This window comes from Xiphophorus maculatus, chromosome 21 (assembly GCF_002775205.1).
Source record: "Xiphophorus maculatus strain JP 163 A chromosome 21, X_maculatus-5.0-male, whole genome shotgun sequence".
NCBI lineage: Eukaryota > Metazoa > Chordata > Actinopteri > Cyprinodontiformes > Poeciliidae > Xiphophorus > Xiphophorus maculatus.
The window spans coordinates 10691506-10716031 of NC_036463.1; the positions used below are offsets into that span (position 1 = coordinate 10691506).

General features: G+C 39.4%; 2 protein-coding genes across 4 annotated transcripts; one reads left to right on the forward strand and one right to left on the reverse strand.

Moving 5' to 3' along the window:
* Positions 1–724: 724 nt before the first annotated feature.
* mtfr1 (mitochondrial fission regulator 1) lies at positions 725–7519 on the reverse strand. Of its 2 annotated transcripts, none has more exons than XM_023325949.1 (8): positions 7446–7519; positions 6658–6763; positions 5416–5514; positions 3572–3714; positions 2873–3108; positions 2513–2744; positions 2238–2424; positions 725–1707 (listed from the first exon to the last, which is right to left on the reverse strand). In XM_023325949.1, the coding sequence occupies exons 2-8, from the start codon at positions 6691–6693 to the stop codon at positions 1660–1662; spliced, it is 981 nt and encodes a 326-aa protein (XP_023181717.1). In that variant the 5' UTR covers positions 6694–6763; positions 7446–7519; the 3' UTR covers positions 725–1659. The 2 variants fall into 2 exon arrangements, with proteins under 2 accessions (XP_023181717.1, XP_023181718.1); XM_023325950.1 differs by lacking the exon at positions 7446–7519 and adding an exon at positions 7129–7417.
* A 673-nt stretch (positions 7520–8192) lies between these two features.
* On the forward strand, positions 8193–15924 carry armc1 (armadillo repeat containing 1). 2 transcript variants are annotated; one of them, XM_005797843.2, is made up of 7 exons: positions 8193–8481; positions 9592–9803; positions 10352–10443; positions 11517–11709; positions 12154–12270; positions 12393–12467; positions 14372–15924. In XM_005797843.2, the coding sequence occupies exons 2-7, from the start codon at positions 9642–9644 to the stop codon at positions 14561–14563; spliced, it is 831 nt and encodes a 276-aa protein (XP_005797900.1). In that variant the 5' UTR covers positions 8193–8481; positions 9592–9641; the 3' UTR covers positions 14564–15924. The 2 variants fall into 2 exon arrangements, with proteins under 2 accessions (XP_005797900.1, XP_023182601.1); XM_023326833.1 differs by having other exon boundaries at positions 8206–8267.
* The last annotated feature ends 8602 nt before the right edge of the window (positions 15925–24526 follow it).

Below are 24526 nucleotides of genomic sequence, written 5' to 3' on the forward strand. Positions count from 1 at the left end.
AACTTGATTAACATTGCAAGTAGTCTAAAATTAGTTTCATGTTATGGACTTAAAGACTTAGTTTTGTTTTAGAAGCATTCATTCTCTCATTTTTCAGTCATTCTGCAGCTTCTTCCAACCTAGGAGAGTCCTGTGAACAAAGACATTTTACCAAGTTTAATAAACACAAGTGATCTTACAGATGAAGGTAACCTTCGCAACCTGCTTTTGGCTTTAAAATATATTTTTAATATGATCACATTTTGACAAAAATGGTTAAGTTGAACCTCCAAACTCCACGGGTTCTGTGGACAGTTTTCATGATGTGCCTCATCATGAAATGCAACATTTCTCTATCTTTATTGGCACAGGTTTTCACTTATGTTCAGTTTAATAGTTGTAAAATAAGTACTTATTTTGCCATGCAACCATGTCACTTCTAGGTGCACTTGTACAAATCGTTGCAGAAGTATTCTGAATAGCTGAAGCTCAGCCAGATTGGATGCAGTGAGGGAATCCAATGGGCCGGTTTTCTCCATATTTAAGAGATTTCCCTGATCTCTTTTATGCCACTTCTACAAACTTAAATTGTAGCTTTAAAATCCTATTGAAATACAAATTGATGTTGTAAACAGGAAAATGTATAAATAGGGTAGTAGCTTTTTCAAGGCGCCATATGTAAAATTATCTACACAGAAATTATTAAAATGTTAATTATTCATTAGTCCTCTTAGAAACTGTTCAATGGAAATCATTTATTGGTCAAACATTTTCAAGGAATGTTGAATCAACACCAAAAAGTCAAGAGACCAACTTTTATTAAAATGATTTACAGTTTCTTGGAGAACTCTTCTGCAAAACCAACAAAAACATTACTGACAACTTGTCTGCCTTCCCTTATAAATAAGCAGCTATGAAGTGAAATGATGAGACTTATAATAGCTCAAAACATCAGTTTAAACCACAGTAATCATGACATAAGATTGTTTTCTTGAAAGCATAACCATTACTGAACACTGCTCATGCAACTACAGCAGCAATTTTAAAGAGACATTAACTTTCCTCACAGTTTAATAAAACGGGAACAAAACGCAGAATCCTGCAGGACATCAGTGGAATGTCTTTGGCTTTTAGGAGATAAAACAAATGCTATAAACTAAAACACATTTTACTGGAACCAGTGACCCTGACAGAAGATAAAATTCTTTCAAACATCAATCCACGTTTGGTCGAGTACCTTGAAACGAATAACGGACGAATCTGTCGCATCGCTCACTGTTAAAAACAAACTACAGCATCTACCGGGATCGAGATATAAATAACTTCCTCCCAATCAAATTAAACTACAATTTACACATGTTCTTCAACAATACTGCACCAAATGTCTGAAAGTGCTTTTTTCCCCCCCTCCATGTTAAATGAGCTTGTCCAGCTTCACTCATCTTCCATGTGCAACAAGTTAAAACAATTACAAAATAAGGTTAATAATAATAATAGTTGTCTAGTGTTTGTGTTCACATGAAAACCATGGTTTAAAATATAAAGCTGATAAGTTATAAAAGTGCAACAACAACAAAAGAAAAATCCATAACCTTGGACTGAGATGATGAAAAATTGGTCCAGCCAGGTCAGCAGAGAGAAGCTACAGATTCTCTGGATGAGCAGTTCAGGCTCCTCTGGTCAAAGCAGCTTTTTCCTTCCAGTTGGTTTCAGCATGTGCTGCCCAAACTGAGGAGACAAGACAGATCAGGAATCTGCTCATCTACAAAGCTTCAAAATGTTCACCTTCTTACAGAAGAGGATTAGGGCCACTGAAAAAAACAAAAAAAAATTCTGACTTTATTTCCCCTCAGAATAAGAATTGTTTACGCATAATCAGACAAATGTAATGTTAAAATCAAATTCATCATAAATTTGGGACCGGCTTTCAGTGTGGTTAAAGTGCAGGTTTATAAATCCTACAGCAAGGAAAAAAAGGATGCAATTATTCTTGTATAATAACATAATTGACATCCACCGAAGTGCGTTTGGTTATTTGGATTTTTGACATAGATTAACAGAGTCAAAATTCTCAGTTAAATGTCAGAATTATATGGAAAAAAAAAAGCCATGAATCTGGGGGGGAAGCCAATTCTGTGAATGAAAGTCAGAATTCTGAGATTAAAGTAACAATTTTATTTGCGTATTTTTTTTCTTCCCAGTGGCGCTAATCCTCCTTGTCTAGTTGGAAATCTGATGGATAAATTTATCCATCTCACCAGAGGGGTTTCACTTTGAGGTTTGGCTTCTGGGTCGGCGACGTTCACATCTTCTCTGTCGCTTCCTTCTTGTCCGCTGTTTTTTCGAAACCGATGGGCGAACTTGCGTTTGAGAGCTTCGGCGATGAGACCCGCAGGGTCGGCCGGCTCGTTGGACTTCGTTTTGTCTTCAACTTTGTCCAAGCGACTATAACAAGTTACAAAAAGAAACAATTTCGGATCATTGAATAAAACACTCGGTACAAGAAGACTGAGCCTGAAGGTGTGAGACGAACCTTTTGACCGACCGCAGCTTAACTTTGTCTATGTCCTTCAGGATATCCAGCATGCTGGGGATATCTGCTGGCTTTGAATCCACAGCGGCATGCTCATCTTTCTTCTTTCCCCTTCTCTCTTTTATCAGCTCGATGGCTGAAAATGTTCGCAGTAGTGCTGGTGCAGGAGGAGGTGGCGGTGGCGGAGGAGGAGGGACGCTGCCAAAAGGTGGAGGAGCCCCAGCAACAGCAGCTGGAGTGAAATGGGAAGAAAAGAATGAAAGCTTTAAATCATGGAGAGGTCTGCTGCCATCTAGTGGAAACAATAGTGAATTAGAGTAGAAGATAAATGATCAGATTGGCCAGAAATAAATATTTTACCCGACTGCGCAGTCTTTTCCTGAGCCAAGACAATCTGAGCTATCTGCGCTCTGAGTTTGGCAAGTTCAATCTCCAGTGCGCTGATCTTCTGGATCGCCTCGTCGTTTGCAGCAGTTGGTCCACGCGGGTCAGGCGCATCCTCGTGCAGTGGGGGCAGGGAGCGCCGGCGGGCGACCGGTTTCCTCTGAGGACGAGGCTGCTGTGCCCGAAACATGAAGCCCGGTGGGATTCCTGGCCTGCTTCAACCAGACCACAAGTCAGGAAGTTCCACCGCTTAAATACAGAGCTTCACAAACTTCTTTTTACTCCTTCAGCTTTTTCACATTTTGTCACAAATTAGGATGCACTTTATTAGACTTGTGTGAGATGGACCAACATGAAGCAGTGCACATTGGGAAGTGGAGGAAAAATTCTAACTGGTTTTTCACAACACTTTCACTGCAACAGCGCCTGCAAATCTTTTTCAACCTTGAAGTCTTCTTGCAGGATTGCCCTGTATTTATCTCCATCCTTCTTCACAAATAATAAGCTTCCCTGTCCCTGCTCAAGATCTGCACAGCATGACACTGCCACTACCATGTTCCACTTCAGGGATGGTGTGCTCTGCGTTTTCTAAAATAAACAGCGTTTTTACCATGTTTCCCTAACTGTCTCTGGAAATATGCAAACATAGGAAGACTTTTTGTTCAGTGCTTTCACCTGGATCTGCCAAAGTAGCCTTCATCATCCTCTTCATCCTCTTCATCCCCTTCGATCCAGGCGACGTCCGCGAGGGAGGCGACCAGGTTGGTCTGCCTCTTGGCTCTGATGAGAACTCCAGCCTCCTCAGTGTATGGGTAAAGCTGCAGGGATGAGAAAAACCGTTTAACACTGGGGGAAACTTCAGCAGTGACCATCCATACAATCATGGTTAGGACAAATGAAAATGAAAACAAAATGAAGTATTTGGAAATCAATGCAACTCCAACACTGCACAAAGGCAACAAACCAAATGCTATAGAAAAAAAAAATCACTATTTCACTGTGTAATCAATACATTTGTATATTTCTTCACTCGTGAGAACACGTCTTTTCTGGCTATGTCAGATTTAACCACGCTAATGAATCATTAAGCCACACTGGAATGGCAAAATGTGAGGAAAGCAGTACCTCTGCATATCTGAAGGGGGCGTTCAATAGCCTGTAAGAAGATACTGTGTTGCTGATGCTCTTTTACTGATTAGAGCAAACAGAAACAAAGACTCTAAATTCAAAAAGTGCTTATAATGCATAACTTAAGCAGTTACTAGATAAAGGGTACATCTTGTAGACTCACAACAGAAATTAAAAACAGATACTCCAATATGCACAGCCTCTTTTCATGAAGCAGGTCTACACAGAGTGCCGCTAATTTAATAACCTGTCACATCAAAATTGTGTGATGTGCTCCAAAGTACACCACATTTATGTACCACCGCATCATATTATTAAAATGATCAGAGCAACCAGACGTGGAGCAACACGTCACACTGCCTAGCAGATACAGCCTGGGCTGCAAGAATTAAAATCACACCAAAATACTACCGCACTCCCAAGAATAAAATCACAAATGCTTCAAACATTATACTAGATATAATATTAGAAGTGATGAGCAAGAGGAGAAACTTGAACTTTTTTAAAAGCATGCTTCTGGGTTTAAATCACAAATCCAAAAAACAAATATCAAAAGTATTCACAACACTTGAACTTTTCCATATTTTATCTCATAAGAACCACAACCTTTAATGCATTTGTTAGATATTTGTAGTGACAAAACGTACACAAAGTAGCAAATACAAAGAGAAAATGTTTTTGCTCTCTTTTCAATAAATAAATAAAATCTTTACAATTTGGCATGTTACACGCATTCATTTTCAGTTTCCATTATTTTGGTGTCCCTAAAAAAAAAACCCCATGCAACGGATTCCATATAAAAGTCAATGAATTAGAAAACCTAGTTCATTTGTGTACTATTCAGTCTCGTACATATGGTTAAATAGAGAAAGTGTAGAAGAAGGTCTACAGCCTGACTATCAGTGAGTCTTTAATAAGCTCAAGGTTGTTGACGGTTGCTGAGCAAGACTGACCTAAAGCAGACAGACTGCATTCCTCAGAGAAAGGGAGGGCAGCTGCAGAAAGAAGAGAAAAGGAGAAAGGGCACAGTTTTGAAAAGCGAAAAAGCAGAAATGAAAGGAAATCAGATGTCAATCAAATCGCCAAAGTCTTGTATCCAAACAGTCAGAATTCTCACTGGTAAAATCCTACGTGTGATCATGAGTTCAGTGACGCTCTGTTTATAGTTCATAAGTGAAAGAAGAAAAAAAAGAAAGGAAGAAAAACAAACACTGATGAGGGTGTGAGCTTTGTTGGTACTAGTTTGACATTAGTTTGGAGAAATGGATGGAAAAACGGTGAAAAACATGGCTGAAGCAGCCATTAACAACTTGAAAGAAAACTTCAAATCCCCACAGAAATGTTAGATTTGGATAAACATAAAAAGGCCGTAAAAATAAAAAGCACCTCACCTGAAAATGAACCCGGGGGCATGGCTTAATGGGAAGACTGGACGCGATTCTCCTTACCAAGCTTCTGGAAGAACCATAAGACTTTCCTGAACCAAAAGCCTTGAAGGGGAAAACAAAATACAAGCATCAACATGTCTGTTACAGGGACTCCTGTTCTCTTAGGGTACACAAGATAACTATTCCCACCAATCTGACATCAAAAGACACTTTACATGTTCATTGAAACAAACAGGGTGGTAGTTCCTGGTTTGGATATGAATAAAACGTAGAGCTGCTGCTGAAACAATGACAATGTTGATTGGCGTCAAATTTCTCTCACCACTATAATCACAATGTTCCCACCACACTCCCTGAGCTTTCCCCATCTCTGGCCACAAGATCTGCAAAATCAGCCAAACAAGCAACTGCCAGTTTCTGTTTACAATACAAGGCCTGCCACAATAGATCAATTATTGTTTATCAGCATGATAATTTACATTTGAATGATTTACTGTTTTACTCTTTTTCTTTCTACTGAAAAATGGATGACAAAAGTCTTCAGTCTGGTGCTTTTGGACTGAACTAGCCCATCTCTTTCTGTTTTGTTTATTTATTTTGGATGTTTAAAATGTCTTCCAGTTCCATTGATAAAATGTTCCTTATTTTGTTGACATTTGAGAACTTCTTCTTGCACTATTATTCTATTACCATATTACCCGACAATGGTTTGAAACAACAACATTATAATTTATTGCAATAACGTCCTACAAAATGTGTTTTTGTGACAGGCCCAAGTATGACATCTGTGGATTTTGATATCCATTCACTGTGTAAATCAAGCTCTTGACTGGCACTGGTTTACCTCTAGATATACTTTCATGTTACCAAATCATTAGACTACACATTAACAACATTAATAGCAGCGAGAAGAGCAGTAAAAGTCATTTCTCAAGTGCAAAAGTAACAGAAGTTTTAATACTGCATCTCTGCCATGCCGTTAAAACCAGAGGCAATTTCTCTGAATAAATTTGAAGGAAATACTATGCTAATGAATTCTGATAAGCAGGGTTTTTTTTTTCCAAGTGTTATTTTGAACAAAGTATATTGATGACAATATGAATTTAATCCAGCTTCCAAATCTTTGTCCTGTGCTGTAGAGATCAGGTCTCAGCGATTGTGATGTCAAGAATCTCCATATTGCAATTTCACATATTGTACAGCACTAAACCCCTCCCCCCAAAAAACAATAAAGCAGTCACCCACCAGGTCCATTTCAATCTTTGCATGTTCTTTACTCATTTCTGTTGATCAGTTTCAAAAATACACAGGGAACACGTCTCCAGATCAGCATGATCCACAGAAAGAGGAGCTGGAAAAGACAAAAAAAAACAAAATAAACAAACTGAAAATGCTTTATGCAATATACTCTATGCCAACCCTTGCTATAATGTTGGCTTTGTCCTCCAATGTCATCATTAAAGTAAATTTTGATCCAAAAAAGAATTTCTTTATGAATCCTTCCAAGAAGTGGTGCAAGCCGTGAAAAACTGTGAAAGGAAAAAAGAGGTCTAACAAAGAAAGTAAGCAAACATACTTCTGATAGCAATGATTGTGTTCGTTTCTCAATTTTCTCATTTCTTAGGACGTATCAAATTTCCCCAATGTAACCTTGTCTATCCTTAACTGTAACCGTGGAAATAAACACGCAGGGTAAAGCTACATAGTGAAAGTTACCTTACAACGACGTTTGTTTCGATATTTGGCCACTTTAAAACGAACAAAAGTACGCCGGTTCAAAGTGGACGACAGCAGGTGGCCATTCTTTTAATGACATTATTCTTTAGTTAGCTGGATTTCCCAGAGCTTCGATTAGCGGGTCACAATGCTAACTAATGCTAACGATAGCAGCGGTTGTTGGCTAATCCAAACTTTACGCTTCTCAAGATTTAAGCTTAAGTCTTAATTAAGTTAAAAGTGGGAGTGTTATTGACTAATTAATTTTTACCGCTACATATGTAGCCGAAAATCAGCTGCGTAAAAGTTAAACTTACTGAAAGCCGCTATCGCTAGTTTAGGCACCTTCCAAACACGACGCGGAGCATGTAGTACACAGGGATAAATAATGTGGGAAGAACTTTAGGATTGAGTTTTTTAACCAATTGGATTACTGGATTTACAGAGCACTGATTGGTTGTTTGTGTTGAGTAACTAAGCACTTCACCAATCAGTGCTAGCCCATCCTCCTACTTTACCGTGAGATGGACTAAATTACTTCCATATTTTGTATGGCATTAGGTTCTTTAGCTTAAACTTTGTGACTGTGTAGTTTGTGGGGCTCACCTGTTTAACGTTTGGAGGTAAGTAATAGTAAGTGGGAAGTACAAAGCAGAAGTATGATCTTATCTCTTCGTCATTTGGTTATAAACCAATCACTTTCTGGCCTTGGCTCAAAGGTACATATTCAGCCGTACAAGTTTGGATCCATGGAGCATCTCCAGCTTTATTTTATATATAGAAGCGACTAAATATAAAAATCACTCACATAAAATATTAGCAAAACTTTTTCCTAAAGTAAAAATGCCACTCACAATATGGCTAACGCTATGACGTATCGTACGGCATGTACGTCTACGCTGTAGAGGCGATCAGGTTTCCCCGTCCAATCAGATTTCAGGGAAGTTTTCAACGTTTGTTTTATATTCCCGCACATCCCGGTTGAAAAGTGACACTTAATACTGACATCCCGTCGGTGGCACTGGAATGTCCTTGATAACAAAACAGCTGCACCCTGTCGGTGTGCTTCAAAACCCAAACACTGTGCACAGCTGCTAGCAAAAGAAGCGCAGGGGAAGAAAGGGGACACAGGCCAAGGGGTGGTGAAATTGTTTTTGTTACTATTTACTTTAGGTAGTTTCGTAACATAGCTATCGGTTCAGGTGTCAATTTTGTATTCGTAGTGGCTGAGTTGATCCGGATTTGGCTTGGGACTTTCATGACCAACTGACATAAAGCTAGCTTTGGAGTACGGATAGTTAGCTTAGCCTAGCCGCTGCTGAATCGGCTGTGTACAACAGGGCGTGATTTAAGGTGAGCCTGGGGACAAAAAAAACGAGCCTTTACTTTCATTGTTACAAATCCTTTAATACGTAAGCCTTAATGTGCTGTCGTGGACGGTTTTATTTTTGAAATATTCTTCCAACCACATACAAAAATATATTTTGGTGCATATGACAGCTGCGGTTTTTTTTAGTGTGTGTCAATAAAATCAATCTATGTCCTGTCAGCTGGTGTAATATCACAACGATTAGGGCTCACAGAAATCCTATCAGACACCTGTCTGTAGGTTTTAAGCAACAAGCTAAGTATATTGACATATTTTAGGTGGTTGTTAACTCTAATTCAATGTGTAATTGAATTTAATACGAAAGTATAGCACAACATATATAGCTAATATTGAGTTATTATAGTATGTTGCATGTCATGTAGAATAAAGCAAGAATTATGACCTTTATTAGCTTGGTGTTTGTGTATATTTGATCATATAAATTACATACAGGTTTATTTTTATGCAATATATTCTTATTTATTTCATTCACAATCTAAATTCTTCTTTGGCATATTTCTATAAGTGACGTGTATTTGGTTTCAGTCCTCTTACTCTTTATCCAGATGTAGAAATGATTCCAAACTTTTTACAAATAATGGAAACCACATGCTTTTGTTACCCTTAGTTCTAGTCCTTCATCTGTTTTATGCTTTTTTGTAAGTGGCCCTTAAAGGTTCACAGATAATTCCTTTTAGTTCAGTGTTTGGTTTGTGCTCTAATAATCACTGTGACCTTAATAAAGACAAGTTTGTTGCATTCCAAGTCATGTTCAAGTTACCACCGTTTTAATCCAACTAAGTTGTAGAAATATCTGAATAATTAGTGGAAAATTGATACAACCGAGCTGAATTTTGTTGTAAAATTATATAATTTTTAAAAAAATTATAAAAAAACTTCTACTATGGGGTTTCTAATATTACTTTTTTGCATATAATAGGCCTTTTTAACTTTGCTAAAGTCATCTGACTGTTTTTAAGACTTCAGCTTTGACAATTCATAACATGATAATTGGCACAAGAAAAGTATGATTTTTCATTCACCGTAATTTCAGGAAGTCAATTCCAAATTTTATCCCATTTTTCTTTTTCCAGTAAAGAGAACAGGTTGGTTTGATGCACGTGCCATCAAAGCCGGAGGCACCATGAGTGCAGAGGTGGATGCACTGACTGTGGTAAACCAGCTGAGAGATCTCGCTGCGGACCCCCTGAATCGAAGAGCCATAGTTGAGGACCAGGGTTGCCTGCCGGGGCTCATCCTTTTTTTCGACCATCCTAACCCACAGGTTGTCTACTCTGCACTGTTGGTAAGCATTACCTATAAAGTTGTTTTTTTTACCATTATGCAAAGATGGAGATTTTTCAGATTTATATGAATAAAATAGCAACATAAATGGTGTTACACAAAATGTGTCCTAACTATGCTTTCTAGCGGTTTTTGAAATATGCGAATTTCTCTCTGGTATTAATAAAGAGTATTCATTCAATTTCTGAATGAGTGGTTTAAATTTGTGTGTTTTTTTTTTGTTCCTTCCCCCCTTTACTGCATTGAAGCAGATTTTAATTGCAGCTGTAAGGTTATTTCTGGCACAAAAAACAGCCTCGTTTTTTGTGATGCAAATACAGCCCAGGCTTCGTCTCATCCTCATATTTTAATTCACTGAAACGCTTTTGTGCGGCACCACATGTTGCTGCTGCTACGCATTTAGGTGGTTTGATGTAAAAAACCTATTAATTGCGAACACAAAGTCAGAGTTTTGGTAATGTATGTGCAGCTGACTGTGGGTGCCTCTTTTAAAACGCTTCTCTGTGACGTTTAACAGCAGACGGATAAAAGCTGCCCTCTCCCTTGCAGGCTGTGCGGTACCTGGCAGAATGTCGGGCCAACAGGGAGAAGCTGAAGGGCGAGCTGGGCATGATGCTGAGCTTGCAGAATGTCATGCAGAAGTAAGTCTCTGTCTGCAGCATGTCAGAAATGCATGCTTATGGTGCACTTTGTTTTATAAACCTTAGTTTTTTTTTCTTTTGCTTGGACAGTTTCTGCAATATTTCTGGACACAATGTTGGTTTTTACTTGTCATCTCAGGCAGAGTGTTATTAAAGCTGAATTACTGTAGAGTGGCAGTAATATAAAACGCTGCTTGCGCACACAGTCAGCATACATGTTTCTCACTCTTAACTGATGTGGAGATGAATTTAATTATTTTAAAAATTAAATTCTAAACAAACCAATAAAAATAAAACGATACAAATGATGGCCAGTCATTTGTTGTTAATGGAAGTGTAGTCTGTTGAGGTGAAAGATATAACAGCTTTATTTAAGGGTCAGTGGCGACAGTCCCTTTATTCAGTCAGGATTTAATGGGATGTATGAAGGACAACTTCAGCAAAACTCCAAATAACTTAATAAAATGTTTTCCTTACAATTTTTGATGTCTGGTTGAATGCTGTAATCTGGATTTGTTAAAAAAAAACTAGGGCTGGGTAGTATGGGTTAAAATAAAATCTCAAATTTTTTTTATACCAGATCCAATTTCCAATTTTAATTGATTTTTTTCTTTCTCACTTTATTTTCTAAAAATTAAATTACAAATGACAGGAATTATTTTCAAAATGTGGCTTTAATTTCAATCATCCCTTCTGTGAGTTGCATGATGGAGAGTTGGAACTTGGCAACAAGAACGTTTGTTTCATTACAAGTGAATAGTCATAATGTAAGCAGAAAAAACATTTTCAAGAGGATAATTAATTTCTTATTTTTCATGTTGGAGATCTCATAAAATTCATTTTCCTAATATTACAACTTTATTCTGGTGATATTAAGACTTTGTCCTCAGGTTACTGTGACTGTATTTCTCTATTATTATTACTTTATTTTTGTAAAAAAAAATCTAACTTTTAGCCTGACTGATATTTATAGATCCACACCTTCATTCAGTTGATCGACACCGATCGTTTCACTTCATTTTCACACCACTGCGTTTCTAATTGTTTTTCTTTTGTTCTCTCTGACCTTGAAGGAGCACATCCCCCGGGGAGACCAAACTGCTGGCGTCTGAGATATACGAGATTCTGCAGTCAGCTGGTAAAGAAGAGGCTGAGCAGGCCGAGGCAGCCGCTGCGTCCTGCCGCCGTAAAGCCCACTTCTTCCTCGGCTCCAACAACAAGAGGGCCAAAACTGTAGTTTTGCATATCGACGGACTGGACGACTCTGTAAGTGTTCACACGACGCGTCAGGACTTTACCCTGCCCCTGTCACATTGACACACACCCCCAGTGTCGGTTGATGTGCAAATATCCCCTTCAGATCAACATGTTTGCTGCTGTCATAATCACAGATATGCCACATCATCTTAGGTGCGTCTCCGCGGCTTATAAGAAGGTTAAGGGCACAGGTTGTAAATGTCAGCCATTGAACAGCAGGATGCTGAGATTGAACCTGAGTGTTGCTCAGCAGGAAGCTTGCATCGAGCCAGATTACATTACCGCAGACAGACGGCCTCCGGTGGGCTGCACTAACACACAACGCTGCAGAGGCTCAAAACTACATGCTCAATGTTTGTGCAGCATTTGAAAGCTGTTTCCACATTTAACACAATTATTGTTTTGTATGCCTTCGGGATGTGAACTCTTTATCTGCGTCCTTTCTCTCGTCAGACTCGAAGGAGCCTGTGTGAGGAGGCTTTGCTAAAGATACGAGGAGTCATCAGTTTCACCTTCCAGATGGCCGTGAAGCGATGCGTTGTCCGTATCCGTTCTGACCTTAAAGCTGAGGTATTCCCTTTGAAATGGATAACAACTCAAGTTTACCCTCGATTTATGTGGGGGAAAAAAAACTGATTCTCTGCATAATATCATTGGATAGATTCATTTTATGATGTAGAATGTCTTCTCAGGCATTGGGAACAGCAATTAACTCCACCAAAGTAATGAAGGCTCAGCAGGTGGTGAAGACAGAGGACGGCGGAGAGGTAAGGACAGCTGGGAAGTTGCACTGTTTACTAAAACTGCTTTACATAAAGTTACCCCCCCACAGAGGAAGTCAGATGATAGGTGAATGTGTTAGATGTGGTGTGTATCTGTGGACAGGAGATGTAGTTTACTGGTGTTGATTCAAACTTATTCATGCTGACCTGATTTGTCACATCTCTTCCTCAGACTGTGAGCTTGTTGTGTTTTATGGGAATTAGATTAAATCTGAATGTGTCATTATGTTTTGTAGTTTTTTTTTTTGTTGTTGTTTTTTTTGCAGTGGTTGTGTGCATTTGTACCACAAAACAGTGGAGAGTGGAAGGATTGCTGCTTCACACTCGGTGATCACATCAGAGTTTAGGATGAGACATAACAGTGAAATTAGACAAATACAAAATTAATCTGGGATGGTTTTATTTGTTTTATAGCGATTGTAGTTTAAAAACAAAGGGAAGTCACTCGAAAGTAAACAATTGATTTTAAATTAACTGGGATTATCGACACTCCCAAGTGAGGGCTTATAACTGTGAGGCACAGCTCTGTGGTATTTAACATCAGTGACACAGTTTAAAAATTGTTTGCCAACAAAAAACGATATTATTTAAACAGAATATCTCGACTGTAGAACTTACTAGACTTTGGGTAGAAACAATTCTGCGAACATTCATCCATTAGGAAATGTTTTGCACACTCTCAACAATAAAACCTTCACACTTGAGTTTCTTTTCCACCACAGGAATCGTATTTCCACGAACTGCAAAAACAGTTTTTAATTGCGTTCAGGAGGTTTCTGTTGTGTGCAGCATCAATATGAGAAGTTTTCTGTTTACATAAACATCTTGATTTTACACTTCACAGCGGAAAGGAACAAAACTGTGGGTCAGGGTTAAAAATGGGTTTTGGGAAAATGATTCCCTGAGTAGAAAATGTTCTAGCTTAATCAGTCGAAATACATAAGAATAAATACTATTATATCAATAGCAGGGCTGTTTTCTGGGGTAGATCTCCACCATGATATTTTTTGCTTCATGAAAATCATGTGATGGCTTTATTATTGGAAAATATTATCACTTATGGGCTTCCACCTCGCTTTTGACTTAGTGTCACTGGTGGGCATCTAACAAATGTTTCTGGACGATAAATTGTCCCAGAAATTATTGAGTTAGCCAGTATTGTTGCTTTGAAACCATTTTCAAGAAATATATTGATAATGGCATAACAATGCAAGTTCTCCCTCCCTAAGGCTAATAAATTTAATTTTGTACAGAACATTTAACAGCAGAACTGGAAGATATTTTAAATACCCAAACTAAAACACAACAGCCAAAAGCAATCGATATAAAGGAAATAAAAACTACACATAACCGAAACCATGAATAAAATCAATAGATGTTTTTGTAAACAAAATTGTACTTGAAAAAATATTGACCATCAGAATGGAAATTATTAGCTCGTTTTAACTTTTCACCTGATTAATTGATTAATTTAATGTAATGTAGGATGGATGGATGGATAATTGATTAATTCCTTATCTACTGCAGTTAGACTCTATCCATCGAGTATAATAGGGAACAAACTGTATTACAATTAGTCCTTTATGGTATTCATATTGTTCACAATGATATTAAAATTGTAAGTGATAACATAATGTTCTGGTAAACTGATTTGGCGCTGGTTCCTGCAGTTTAAACACACACAGAGGGAACATGTGTAACAATGCATCATGTGGCCAGCAGGGGTCAGTCAAACCTCAGTCATGTATGGTAAATACAGTTGAGGATTCTTGGCTTCACTGTGACCCTATTAAGCTATCAACTGTTTACTTTATTATTTTTAGATAAATTGCATTAATTATTGTAAACAAATCACTCTCTGTGCATTTCGCTCTCTGTCTTTGCTGCAGCTGATGTTACCATTCCAGGAGGACGCGTCGGTGCTGGTGGAGGAGAACACAGACATCCCAGACTACCTACCTGAGGACGAGAGTCCATCGCAGGAGCAGGACAAGGCCGTCACCCGGGTGGGGTCGGTCACAGACGGCCTGGGCTGGCTCAGCACGGCCGCCAACTTCCTGACACGTTCGTTCTACTGGTGACAGCTTCCCGCGTCTCACTCAGCATAGTGTCGGTTTTCACCCTGCATCACTAGTTTTAGGTTCCCCTCTCAACAGCACATGTGCTGGACTGCCAGTTGGAACATGCAATAACTCTAACATGTGCAAATATTAGGCTACAAATCCCACAACAAGGCTGTTTGTTCACAACTATAAACTAACTGCAGATATCTAGAGGACATAGCCAAAGGACTCTATATCCAGCAGAACCAAATAGCTTCCTGGAAATGAGTAATGCTATGTTGAACTAGTAGATAAATGGGAGGTTCTGTTTCATTTCTTTCTGTGCATGAGTTCAGCTCTTCATTTCCTTCCATCTATTCCAATATTTTCTCATTAGATTCTTTATCCTTTAAATTTGTTACATTTTCAGTCACGTTTTGTTTGTTCTTTTCAGCATGCTACGTGCCAATCTCGCCCGTTGCCTACGTCCACAAATAATTTGTGCGGTTTTTGGGAGTTAGTTGTAATTATTTATTGATACTTTACTCAAATGATTTGAGAGCTCTGAGCAAACGCTGTTAGTTCACAGAAAAAAGTAGACACCAGCAGAAACTGCTGCTCATTCAGCCGCCAGCTCCCGTGCGTTGGCCTGAATTGTGATTTTTAAATCACAGCTTATGAGTGTTTTGGCTGATTGGTGCAGGGCATCTAGATACATCCAAATATCATCTGTGAGTTAATTTAATGAAGTAATTCAGTTTAAAAAGTGAAGCTTCATTTCACATGGCTCTATTTCAAAAGTTTATTTCTGTTGGCTTTGATGACTCTGGCTTACAAGTAATGAAAACACAAAATTCAGTTCTGTGGAAAAATATAATATTACAATAGACAAATTTTTAAAAATGCTTTTAAAATGGAAATGTCAGCCTCTCAGTTTGGTCACGGCTTGTTCTTGTGTGAATTACAGCATGAAAGTTCTGCTTTAAAATTAAATTAACGTTACACAACATAGCAGTGGAAGCATGAACTGCTGTAATATTTCTGGTAGAGGTCTGTGCTGACTTTGGACTTCATGAAACACAGAGGACCAACACCAGCACATGACTTCACTGACAGTCAGTCGTAGCTCAAGTCCTGGATACGTCTCTGGGTAAAGTTTTGACTCCACTTCAGTTCAGACCTTGTAAATATTCAAATCTAAGGAATGGGCTTTACTTTGCAATCCCCTCCAGACTGTGGTTGTCCCTGCAACGTCTTCCTTCCTCTCAACTTTCCATTAACATGCTCTCTGTAGAAGAAGGGTTAGAAACTTTGTGCTTTACAGGATTTTTTTCACAAAAATCAACATTCCACAGAAGAAATAAATGTATATATCTCTATATATATATATCTAAATATATATATCTATATATATAGATATATATATACAGTACAGACCAAAAGTTTGGACGCACTTTCTAATTGAATTCAATGAGAAGGTGTGTCCAAACCTTTGGTCTGTACTGTATATCTATAGCCGTAATCATCAAAATGAGGTGTGACGAATCCAGACACTATACAATGTATTTCACTTTTAAAATTGAATGACTGAAATAATTAAACTTTTGGATGATTTTTCAAGTATTGAGATGGCGCTCATTACACCCTTTTAATGTGTTTGAATGCTTTAGAAAATTTAAATCCATCCAAGGTAACCTTATGCAGGTAACCTCTCTAAGGTGAGCTCCTCTGTTAGCGGTCCTTCATTGATGATGCTACCTCTGCTCTCAGCCTCGCCCTTCACATCAACCTGGGCTGTGATCTGTCAGTAACACCACAGCTCTGCATGATGGAGCCGCCTGCTTGGTAAATATTTCCCCGTGTTTCCTAGAATTCCTCGGCCATTTTTTCGCAGTGTTGTCATGACAGCTTAGCCAGCCAGCAGTGTCCTTAAAGCAGCGATCATGTTGGAGCAAACTCTCACATTCGAAGGAGTCACACAAACGCTGTGGAGGAGATGGATATTTTATAAATGGTGCCTCATTCCCTGACGTGAAGGAACTTTTTTTTTTTTTTTTGGTATTTTACTTTTACTTTGAATAATTCTGGCTTTTATTATAGGTCACAAATTACGACAAGAGCTCGTAGCAGCTGGTGTTTCTTTTTAATCTCCTGAATTTCACCTCAGGTTTAATTATTCTGACTTGTGTCATTAACAGTTATTACATCCAGTGCTGACCGGGCCACTTTCCGTCTTTCATGGTACGGAGACGTCACGTTTGGTTGGGTTCAAACTGAGAAAACGGCAGAGAAAAGCAAAACTGGTGGTGGCCATGTTTTGAAAAGCAATAATTTTTTTTCTGTTTAATGTCATCATAGGTCAACAACACCTTGCAGACTAACGTCAGCGGGACGTGCATATGTCAGCAGTATTACTCTCTTCTTTATTTGCCCGCGTTGCAGTTAATCTTTGTTGCATGTTTGTTTTTAGTATTTCAGCTCATTTTGCAAAGAAAATACTTGAAACCTGTTCAGATTTCTTTTTTTGTTTGTTTGTTTGTCATTTGCCTCGGCGGTAATATTGAGAAAGAGCCTCTGACAAAATCCTCGAAAATGTAACCTCTTGTGTACAAACTTGGCAGATGTAATATAACCTGTGCAGATTTTAAAAGCTGTAGATTCCTGTACACTGTTAATGCGAACGATGATAAACATTGAAATAAGAGAAACGGTGCCGGCTTTTAATTTCTGTTGTCTCTGTTGATCATTTGTTTTGTTTGCTTGGCATACTTTGACCTCACATCGCTGCCACCCAGTCGTCCTCTACGTCTCAAATCAGACTGCAGAGGGTGGCGAGCGTTCCCCACGCAGAGAGAGGGAGGAAAGAAAATCCTGTTTTCTTTGCTGGTGCATAATCGCGGTGCCTTGGGGCAATCCTGTGGCCTGCCTACCACTCCCCCTACACCCAACACACACCACACAGCCGAGGTGCTGGTAAGCAGGCAGAGGTAGGCGCCAAGTCCAGCTGGAAGCCCTCGAGCCACTGATGCTGCTGATGCTGAGGCTCCAATGAAATCCTGTGCCAAGCTGTGGCGAAGGCCTTTACTCAGTTTCTGCATCATCTGGATGTTTGTTTAGTTTCAATTCTGACCCCTCTGGACTTCCAGAAGGGTGTTTTTTTCTAAAACTTTAGGCTTAATTAGGAAGTTCAACCAAAACTTAAGAATTTGGCCACTTTTTACATTCAAAACAAATGTGACTGTTCAGTATATGCAATAAAAGATGAATGTATTAGAAGACTTTACACACAGCAGTGCTAGTGATACCTTCAGAATCCTGAAGGTATTTATTAGCATGAAGCATAAATGAACCAGTGTACTCAAACACTCTTCTGAAATTTATTTCCTGCACTCCACCACTAGAGAGAGACAGAAAGATGGCAGAGGAGAAAATGAGCCATCCAGACCAAACTGACGATGCTTGGCTATAGGTTTTTAACATGTTGGGTTGAAACTCCATTAAAAAAAGCCAAGTTGTAGCTATTTTCTGACTTTGTTCTCAATCACAATGCTTCAGTGGTTAATGTTCTCCTCAGTACTTTGATTGTTTCAGTCCTTCATTCTCTCTTAAAGATTTCTAGCAATGTTCACACAAGGCACATGCAGCCCTCGCCTCTTATTTTCAAATAAAACCTTCATATAATTTCCCTCCTCTCCGACTCTCCGATAAGCAGCGATGCAGAGCCTCCTTTTCACTCTTCCTCCTGCTGATAAAACTCAATCAGCCTCATGCCTCCACCTCATATCAGGCCACTTGCATGCAGAAAGCTCCATGTGCATAAACGTGTTTTCGGTATCACCCTCCCACCTGCGTGTATTTGCATGTTTAATCTGCACTCCGGGAAGATGGGGCCCTGATGCAGAGGAGATAAGGTGAGTCTCCTGAGGAGTTTTATTGAAGGTTCAGCTCCCAGTCAATGGGATCAGCCGTAAATCCCGCTCAGACTGTGGCAGGAAATGATGTGACTCCTGCAATTTATGTCAAATAACTTTTGAGGATGTGTGAGTGTAAGCGATCAGCCCTGCCAGAGTGGTGATAACTCTTCGACGGAGGGGCCCCGGTGAAGATTTAATTGAGACATTTTTCTTTATCTGCGGCAAGGCGCCGGGGCCGTGTTGTTGTGTAACGAGATGTAATGTCTCTCTTTATACGGGGGTCAACATCCAGGATGAGGGAAGGTCACGGACTGACTGTTTGAGCATCCAATTTGCTCACATAATACCCGCTCTACTGGGAGCTGGGTGAGTTACACAGAGCACTCCGCACATTCACACTGCAGGCAGCGGTGAGGGAATGCCATGCCTCTGAGTTTACAGCTAGATAGCCTTAACCTTAACATTAAATACAAATGGAGTGCAATAAATTAGAATATTGTGGCCTGACTTGAATCTTCAAGCAATGCAGTAAATTAAATCCAAAATTAAAACTCATGAAACATATTTTGTCCCCAAAACCTTTGGTGCTTCATAGGTTAATAGAAGAATTTAAAAGTTGATCCTTCAACAAACATGAAGCTATTGAAATTATGTAAGAACTGGTGTTGGTCAGGATTCTGGCAGCAGCATTTTGAATAATCTGCTGCTGATGATGATGTCGACTTTTTTAAAAGAGACAAGAAAAATCATTGTGGCGATGACCTAACCTGCTGAAAATACAAATATGAACCAGTTCTCTGTTTTTTTCAGAGGAACCTTTTTATTCCAACAATAATTTTTGAAGAAGCACCAACAGCGGCCAAAATCAAACTCATCACCATAACTTTTGTACTCGATTTCAAGCAACACAGATTGAAGCTGTGATATTAACTCTGTGGCCATTTAGAACTTCACAGAGTTCAGTTTATGTAATTCAGCTTCAAAGTTGAAAACTGGATAACAAAACCGTGCGGAGGCGGACATCTGTAGAGTCTGGCACTGACTTGTAACTCAGCATATTTAGTTACCAACGACTTGATATAGGTTGACTTTGAAATATTGAAGTGCAACTTGAGCCAGTAGCTTTTGAGTTTGGCTGTCTTCCTTTTTAAAATTATGTCAAAGTATTTGAGTCTTTATCATAACATGTCATTCCTCATATTGTGCATTGCCTCCTGCAGTTTGCATGGGGCCTTGATGAGATGCACACACACTCGCACACGCCCTCACGCAATTGTGGCCCTAACTCATTACAGTCCCCTGGAAGATTTGGATCCTGTCTGTGGCAGTGATGGAAAGGAGAAGGGAGGGTGAGGGGGGGTCTCGTCCTCTGACACCACTATGTCCGCCTGGCGACAACCACTCCAGGCGCTGATTGGTGGGATGAAATATTGCCGGTGAAAATTAAAAGGTCCCAGTGTCAAAATAATTCATGATATGCATATCTTCCCGGCTTGATGACATCGCTGGATTAGATGTATAATAAAAGCTTTCAGGCTACAGTGAAACAGTTTGAGCTGCAGCAATGAGGGGTGGGGGTGGAGAGATAGCGTCTATGTGTGTCAAAGGACGTGGATTGCAGGGTCAAGATACAACAAGTGTGGACGTGCACGTGTTCATGCATGTACTTGGTTCGGACTGAGCCTCTATCAAGACTGTGCGCGCGACCGTTTCTTCGCCGCACACCCAGGACCTGTGATTTGAATATCCTCTGTAATTGTCCCAAAACGGCTCATCAGTGGATCTGCCTGCTGCCATTAGGGCCCAACAAAATGGTGTGACATTCAAATTCCCCTCAATGACAGGTTATTAGAGGCCCCCAAGCAGCCGGCACATAATTAAGCACCGCAGCGCTGACCTGTAATATGAAGAGATGGTTGAGTTGTAAAGTGGGAGAGAATGAAATGAGGCTGCTTTGTTAAAACACAGGAGAACTACTTGATTTTTTTGGGAGAGGAAAAAAAAAAATCAGAACAGCTGTCAATTCACAAAGACGATTCTGTGACACACTGGGAGCCAGATGCTGTTAAAGCAGCAACACTTTGTAAGAAGTGATTTATTTTCTCATGACACCACATTGGTCTATGAAATGCTTTTTTTTTTTTTTTTTACATTAAGTGGTGCCAGAAAATGTCTCAGTTTAAACAAGATGGCAAAGAAATAAAAAAACAACCTGAGAAAAAAAAGCAAGCGCGTGATTTTTATTTGTGACACTAAGAGCCGATTACACAACTTAAGACATGCTGTCCGAGGCCCCCGCTTTCCCCTTTAGAACAAGTGGACATTGTGATGAGCAACGGGCCCATCTGCTGTGCCCTCTTCTCCAACTGGTGTGTGAACAGGACTGAATCTGAAGGTGCTATTTTCATCACGGTGGAACACAGTTAATACAAGTAGTACCTGGAAAATATCAAATCAATTTCATGTTTTATTGCTCATTATATACCACAAAAGTAACAACACAGCACTTCTCTTGGATGGATAACATATTAGTGAAACCTTTAGATAAATAGATGATGTAAAAGACACCAGTTCATCATATTAATGACTCCCTCTCAGCTCACCTTACTAATGGAGGAAAAAACTACATTTAATTTTACAGAAATATAGCATTAGCAGTGCACTGGCCTTTTGTCTAAAAATGTTGGATTTGGTGTAGTAGCTGCAAAATACACGATGATTTAAGGGTTAGCACCCATAATGCTAATTATTATGCTAATAATATCTACTCCCCCACTACCCTCGGTCTGCAGGGCCCCTTTGTTTGCTATATTGCAGCTGGAATACCAGCTGCAGAACACTATAAGATGATATGCAATATGAAAAAAGGGACACTATTTGATTCTTCTGAGCTAATTATAACTATAAAGCAAATGCTAAAGCTGATAATCACAGTTCCCCTCACAATCTTCTGCATGACCTCTTGTCTACCATTTAACAACTGGAGCGGATGTGTCAATATGCTATGCTATCCAACTAATGATATACAAAATTGTGGGAGAGTATAACAGAATAACACAGAATAACATCACTCGTACACTCCACTCCAGTTGATAACAACGGAGATGGCAAGCGCCATAAACATATTTTAAATCAAGCCCTCTGGTGGTCTGCCACAATATGACAATATAAAGAAAGAAACGAGATTCGTTTTCAATGGCACCTCCAATGGGAGGTCAGGGATGGCCATGACCCCTCCTGCAAAGCTGCTGGCCACGCCACTGCCCCCCCAGCAAATCATGTTCAGTGCATACAGAGGCACACAGAATCATCTTCTTTAATCAAGACATAAATGTAAAACCCAATATATGGATGGATTTTTTTTTTGGGGAGCACCAATGTTTGGTTTTACAATGAATCATGCTAACATTAATAATCATGGCTTCCCTAACCATCTTCTAAAAAGCTCTTTTTATCTATCAAGTCAATCTTAAATATGATTCTAGAAGTATATTTAATCTTATCTTTAGCAGTGATAATAGTAGTCATAAAGACAATACTATTAAACTCAGTTCCCCTCACTGGCCTCTGCAGGGCCCTTTTGATTGCCATGTTGCAGAGTGAGTACCAACTGTAATATACAATATGACAAAAAGAGAGCATTTCATACAAGGACCTACAATGCCTCTCTATATTAAAGCTTGTGGTTTAATGTGCTCTACTGACAAATGGAGGACTTCCTGATTTTTATGTGGTCTGAAGTTCACCTTCACATACGAGGATAAAGGAAGTCTCCATGATAAACTGGAAGCCAGAGGCTTGTGTAATGGTGGTTCTGTGGCAAGACTCCCGAACAGAAGGTCTGCACTTCCCTCCCTCCCTTTCTATCTCTCCACAAGCCCCCCCAACTCTCCCTTCATAACGGTGGCAGATGGCTGCAGATGAATCCCTCATAATCATGTCAGGACGGCTCCTCCGATCCCAATTCATCTCTTTAAACACATTTCATCAGACGGAGAATTACACAAAGATAAAGGCGGCCGGCAGACAACAAAAGCACACAAAGATTGTCCTTGCAAACAAGTGTTCCTGGTCCCTAACACCACTTAATCATTCGAGCTCCTGTTATTGCTCTTCACCCTGTGTGCAATCAACTCTACCTCATTTCCCCCCCTTCTGTCTCTCACTCCTTTGCTCCTTATTTATATTTTTCCATTCTGTTATTTGTCTAAAAACTATCTTCTGCCCTCGTTTCGCCTAAATCTTTCCAGGCTTTATTCATTGTGTACATTGCTAGAAAAAAAAACAAAACACGGGCAAAATCCTTTCCCCTCCTTGCTAAACCCCTAGTTTCCAATGGCTGCCTCTTTTCGAGGGGTGATAATTTCCACAAAGTGAACTGTGCGTTTCTTCCCCCTCCTCCTTCCTCAGTGTCACCCATCCGCATGATGCCATTAATTGTGGATCAGGTGAAGTTTGTCTCACCTCATTTCAGGGCCACGCTCCGGTAGGGCCATTCTCCCCACTCAAAGGGCACATAATTTCACAGCCTCCTACTTCTCATTAATCCCTCCTGAGTGGCTGCTCTCAGAGTTCCAGATCACAGATTTGTTTTGCTCTTGTTTTCTGACTCGCTGCCCTTCCTGCCCCACCCACATCCTCTCCCCCCGCCTTCACATTAACCCCTTTAGAAGGAGATCCCCCCCCTTAACTCCCCCGAGTCAGCCAGGATCTCCTCTGTCCACCGATCACTAACAAAATCCTGGCGCTCCGGAAATGTTCGACAGCCAGAGGCACATTTGTCTTCCATCTCACCAGTTTATCCCCCCTTTTTTTTGAATTTATATACTCTTCCTCTTTGGATACTTGTTGAGCAAAAATGGCGATGAACAGGCGCTTGTGCGTGATGCCAGTATCACCTCTTCTTCCAAAACTACTCAGAGCCGGCTGCCTTGTACATAAAAAATGTTGCCATTTCCAGAAGTATCAAGGATCAAGCTGAACAAAAGCAATAAGAAGTGAAACAAAGCTGTGCAGTCGTGTGTCTCTGCACACGTGTGCACGTCTGATCAACAGAAAACTTCCTGATTCGTTTCACACACACACACACAAAAAAAAAAACTTTCTGGGCTTCTTTTATGAATTATTCATCGGGAAAAAGCTGAAGATCTCTCATTAACATGAAATAACAATTCACTAAATCACGGAAAGTCCTAATTACTCGCCTTATTTGCCATGACCGCATTAAATATTCATAAACATGTGATTATTACTTTGATTTGACTGTCGTTTAGTTTAATTCGGCGTTTTCCCTCAACAATACCCCAGGAGCCAGTTTTTGCTCTGTCCAAAACAAATAAAAGAAATCTCTGATAGTGAGAGTTTTTCAGTTTAGTTTAACTTTGTATTATCTTTGTGCTTGTCGTTTATATTATTATTTGGGTAATTTGCAAAACTAAAAACAGTTATGTAAAAAAAAAAATGCAATTCTTTTTTTTGTCTCATTAAAATGTTTCACATAATCAAACATGTAGAATATCAGGTAAATATTTATCGAAGGAAAAATCTATCCACACTATCCTGGCAATATGTGAAAAAGTAATTGCCTCCTAACTTCTGCCACCCTGGACAGCAACAACATTCATCAAGCATTTGCAACAACTGGCACTTTTATTTCACTGTGAAGGAAATTTCTACCACTCTTGTTTTGCAGGGTTATTTTATAAGAGTCACATTGGAGGTTTTGTTTAACTTTATTCCCTGATTGGATTGGATTTAAGTCCAGACTTTGACTAATCCAGTCCAAAACCTTTGTTTATTTTTTAAAAATAATTCAGAGTTACTGTTGTGTTTCAAATTGTTGTCCTTCTGCATCGTCCAAGTGTGGTTAAGATTAAAGTCACAAACTGATTCTCCTTCAGGATTGTCTGCGTAGGATCAGAATTCAATGGTCTATCAGATGCAGCCAATAGATGCAATTCATTTTCTGTCTCTTTAATGTCGTTGAATCATGAACTCTTGTTTTAAGTGATGAAAGTAAGGCCAGCCATGTTTCAGATGCTATTCTGGAATTTTTCGGAAACTTCTGCAAACTTCTGCTTTCTCCATT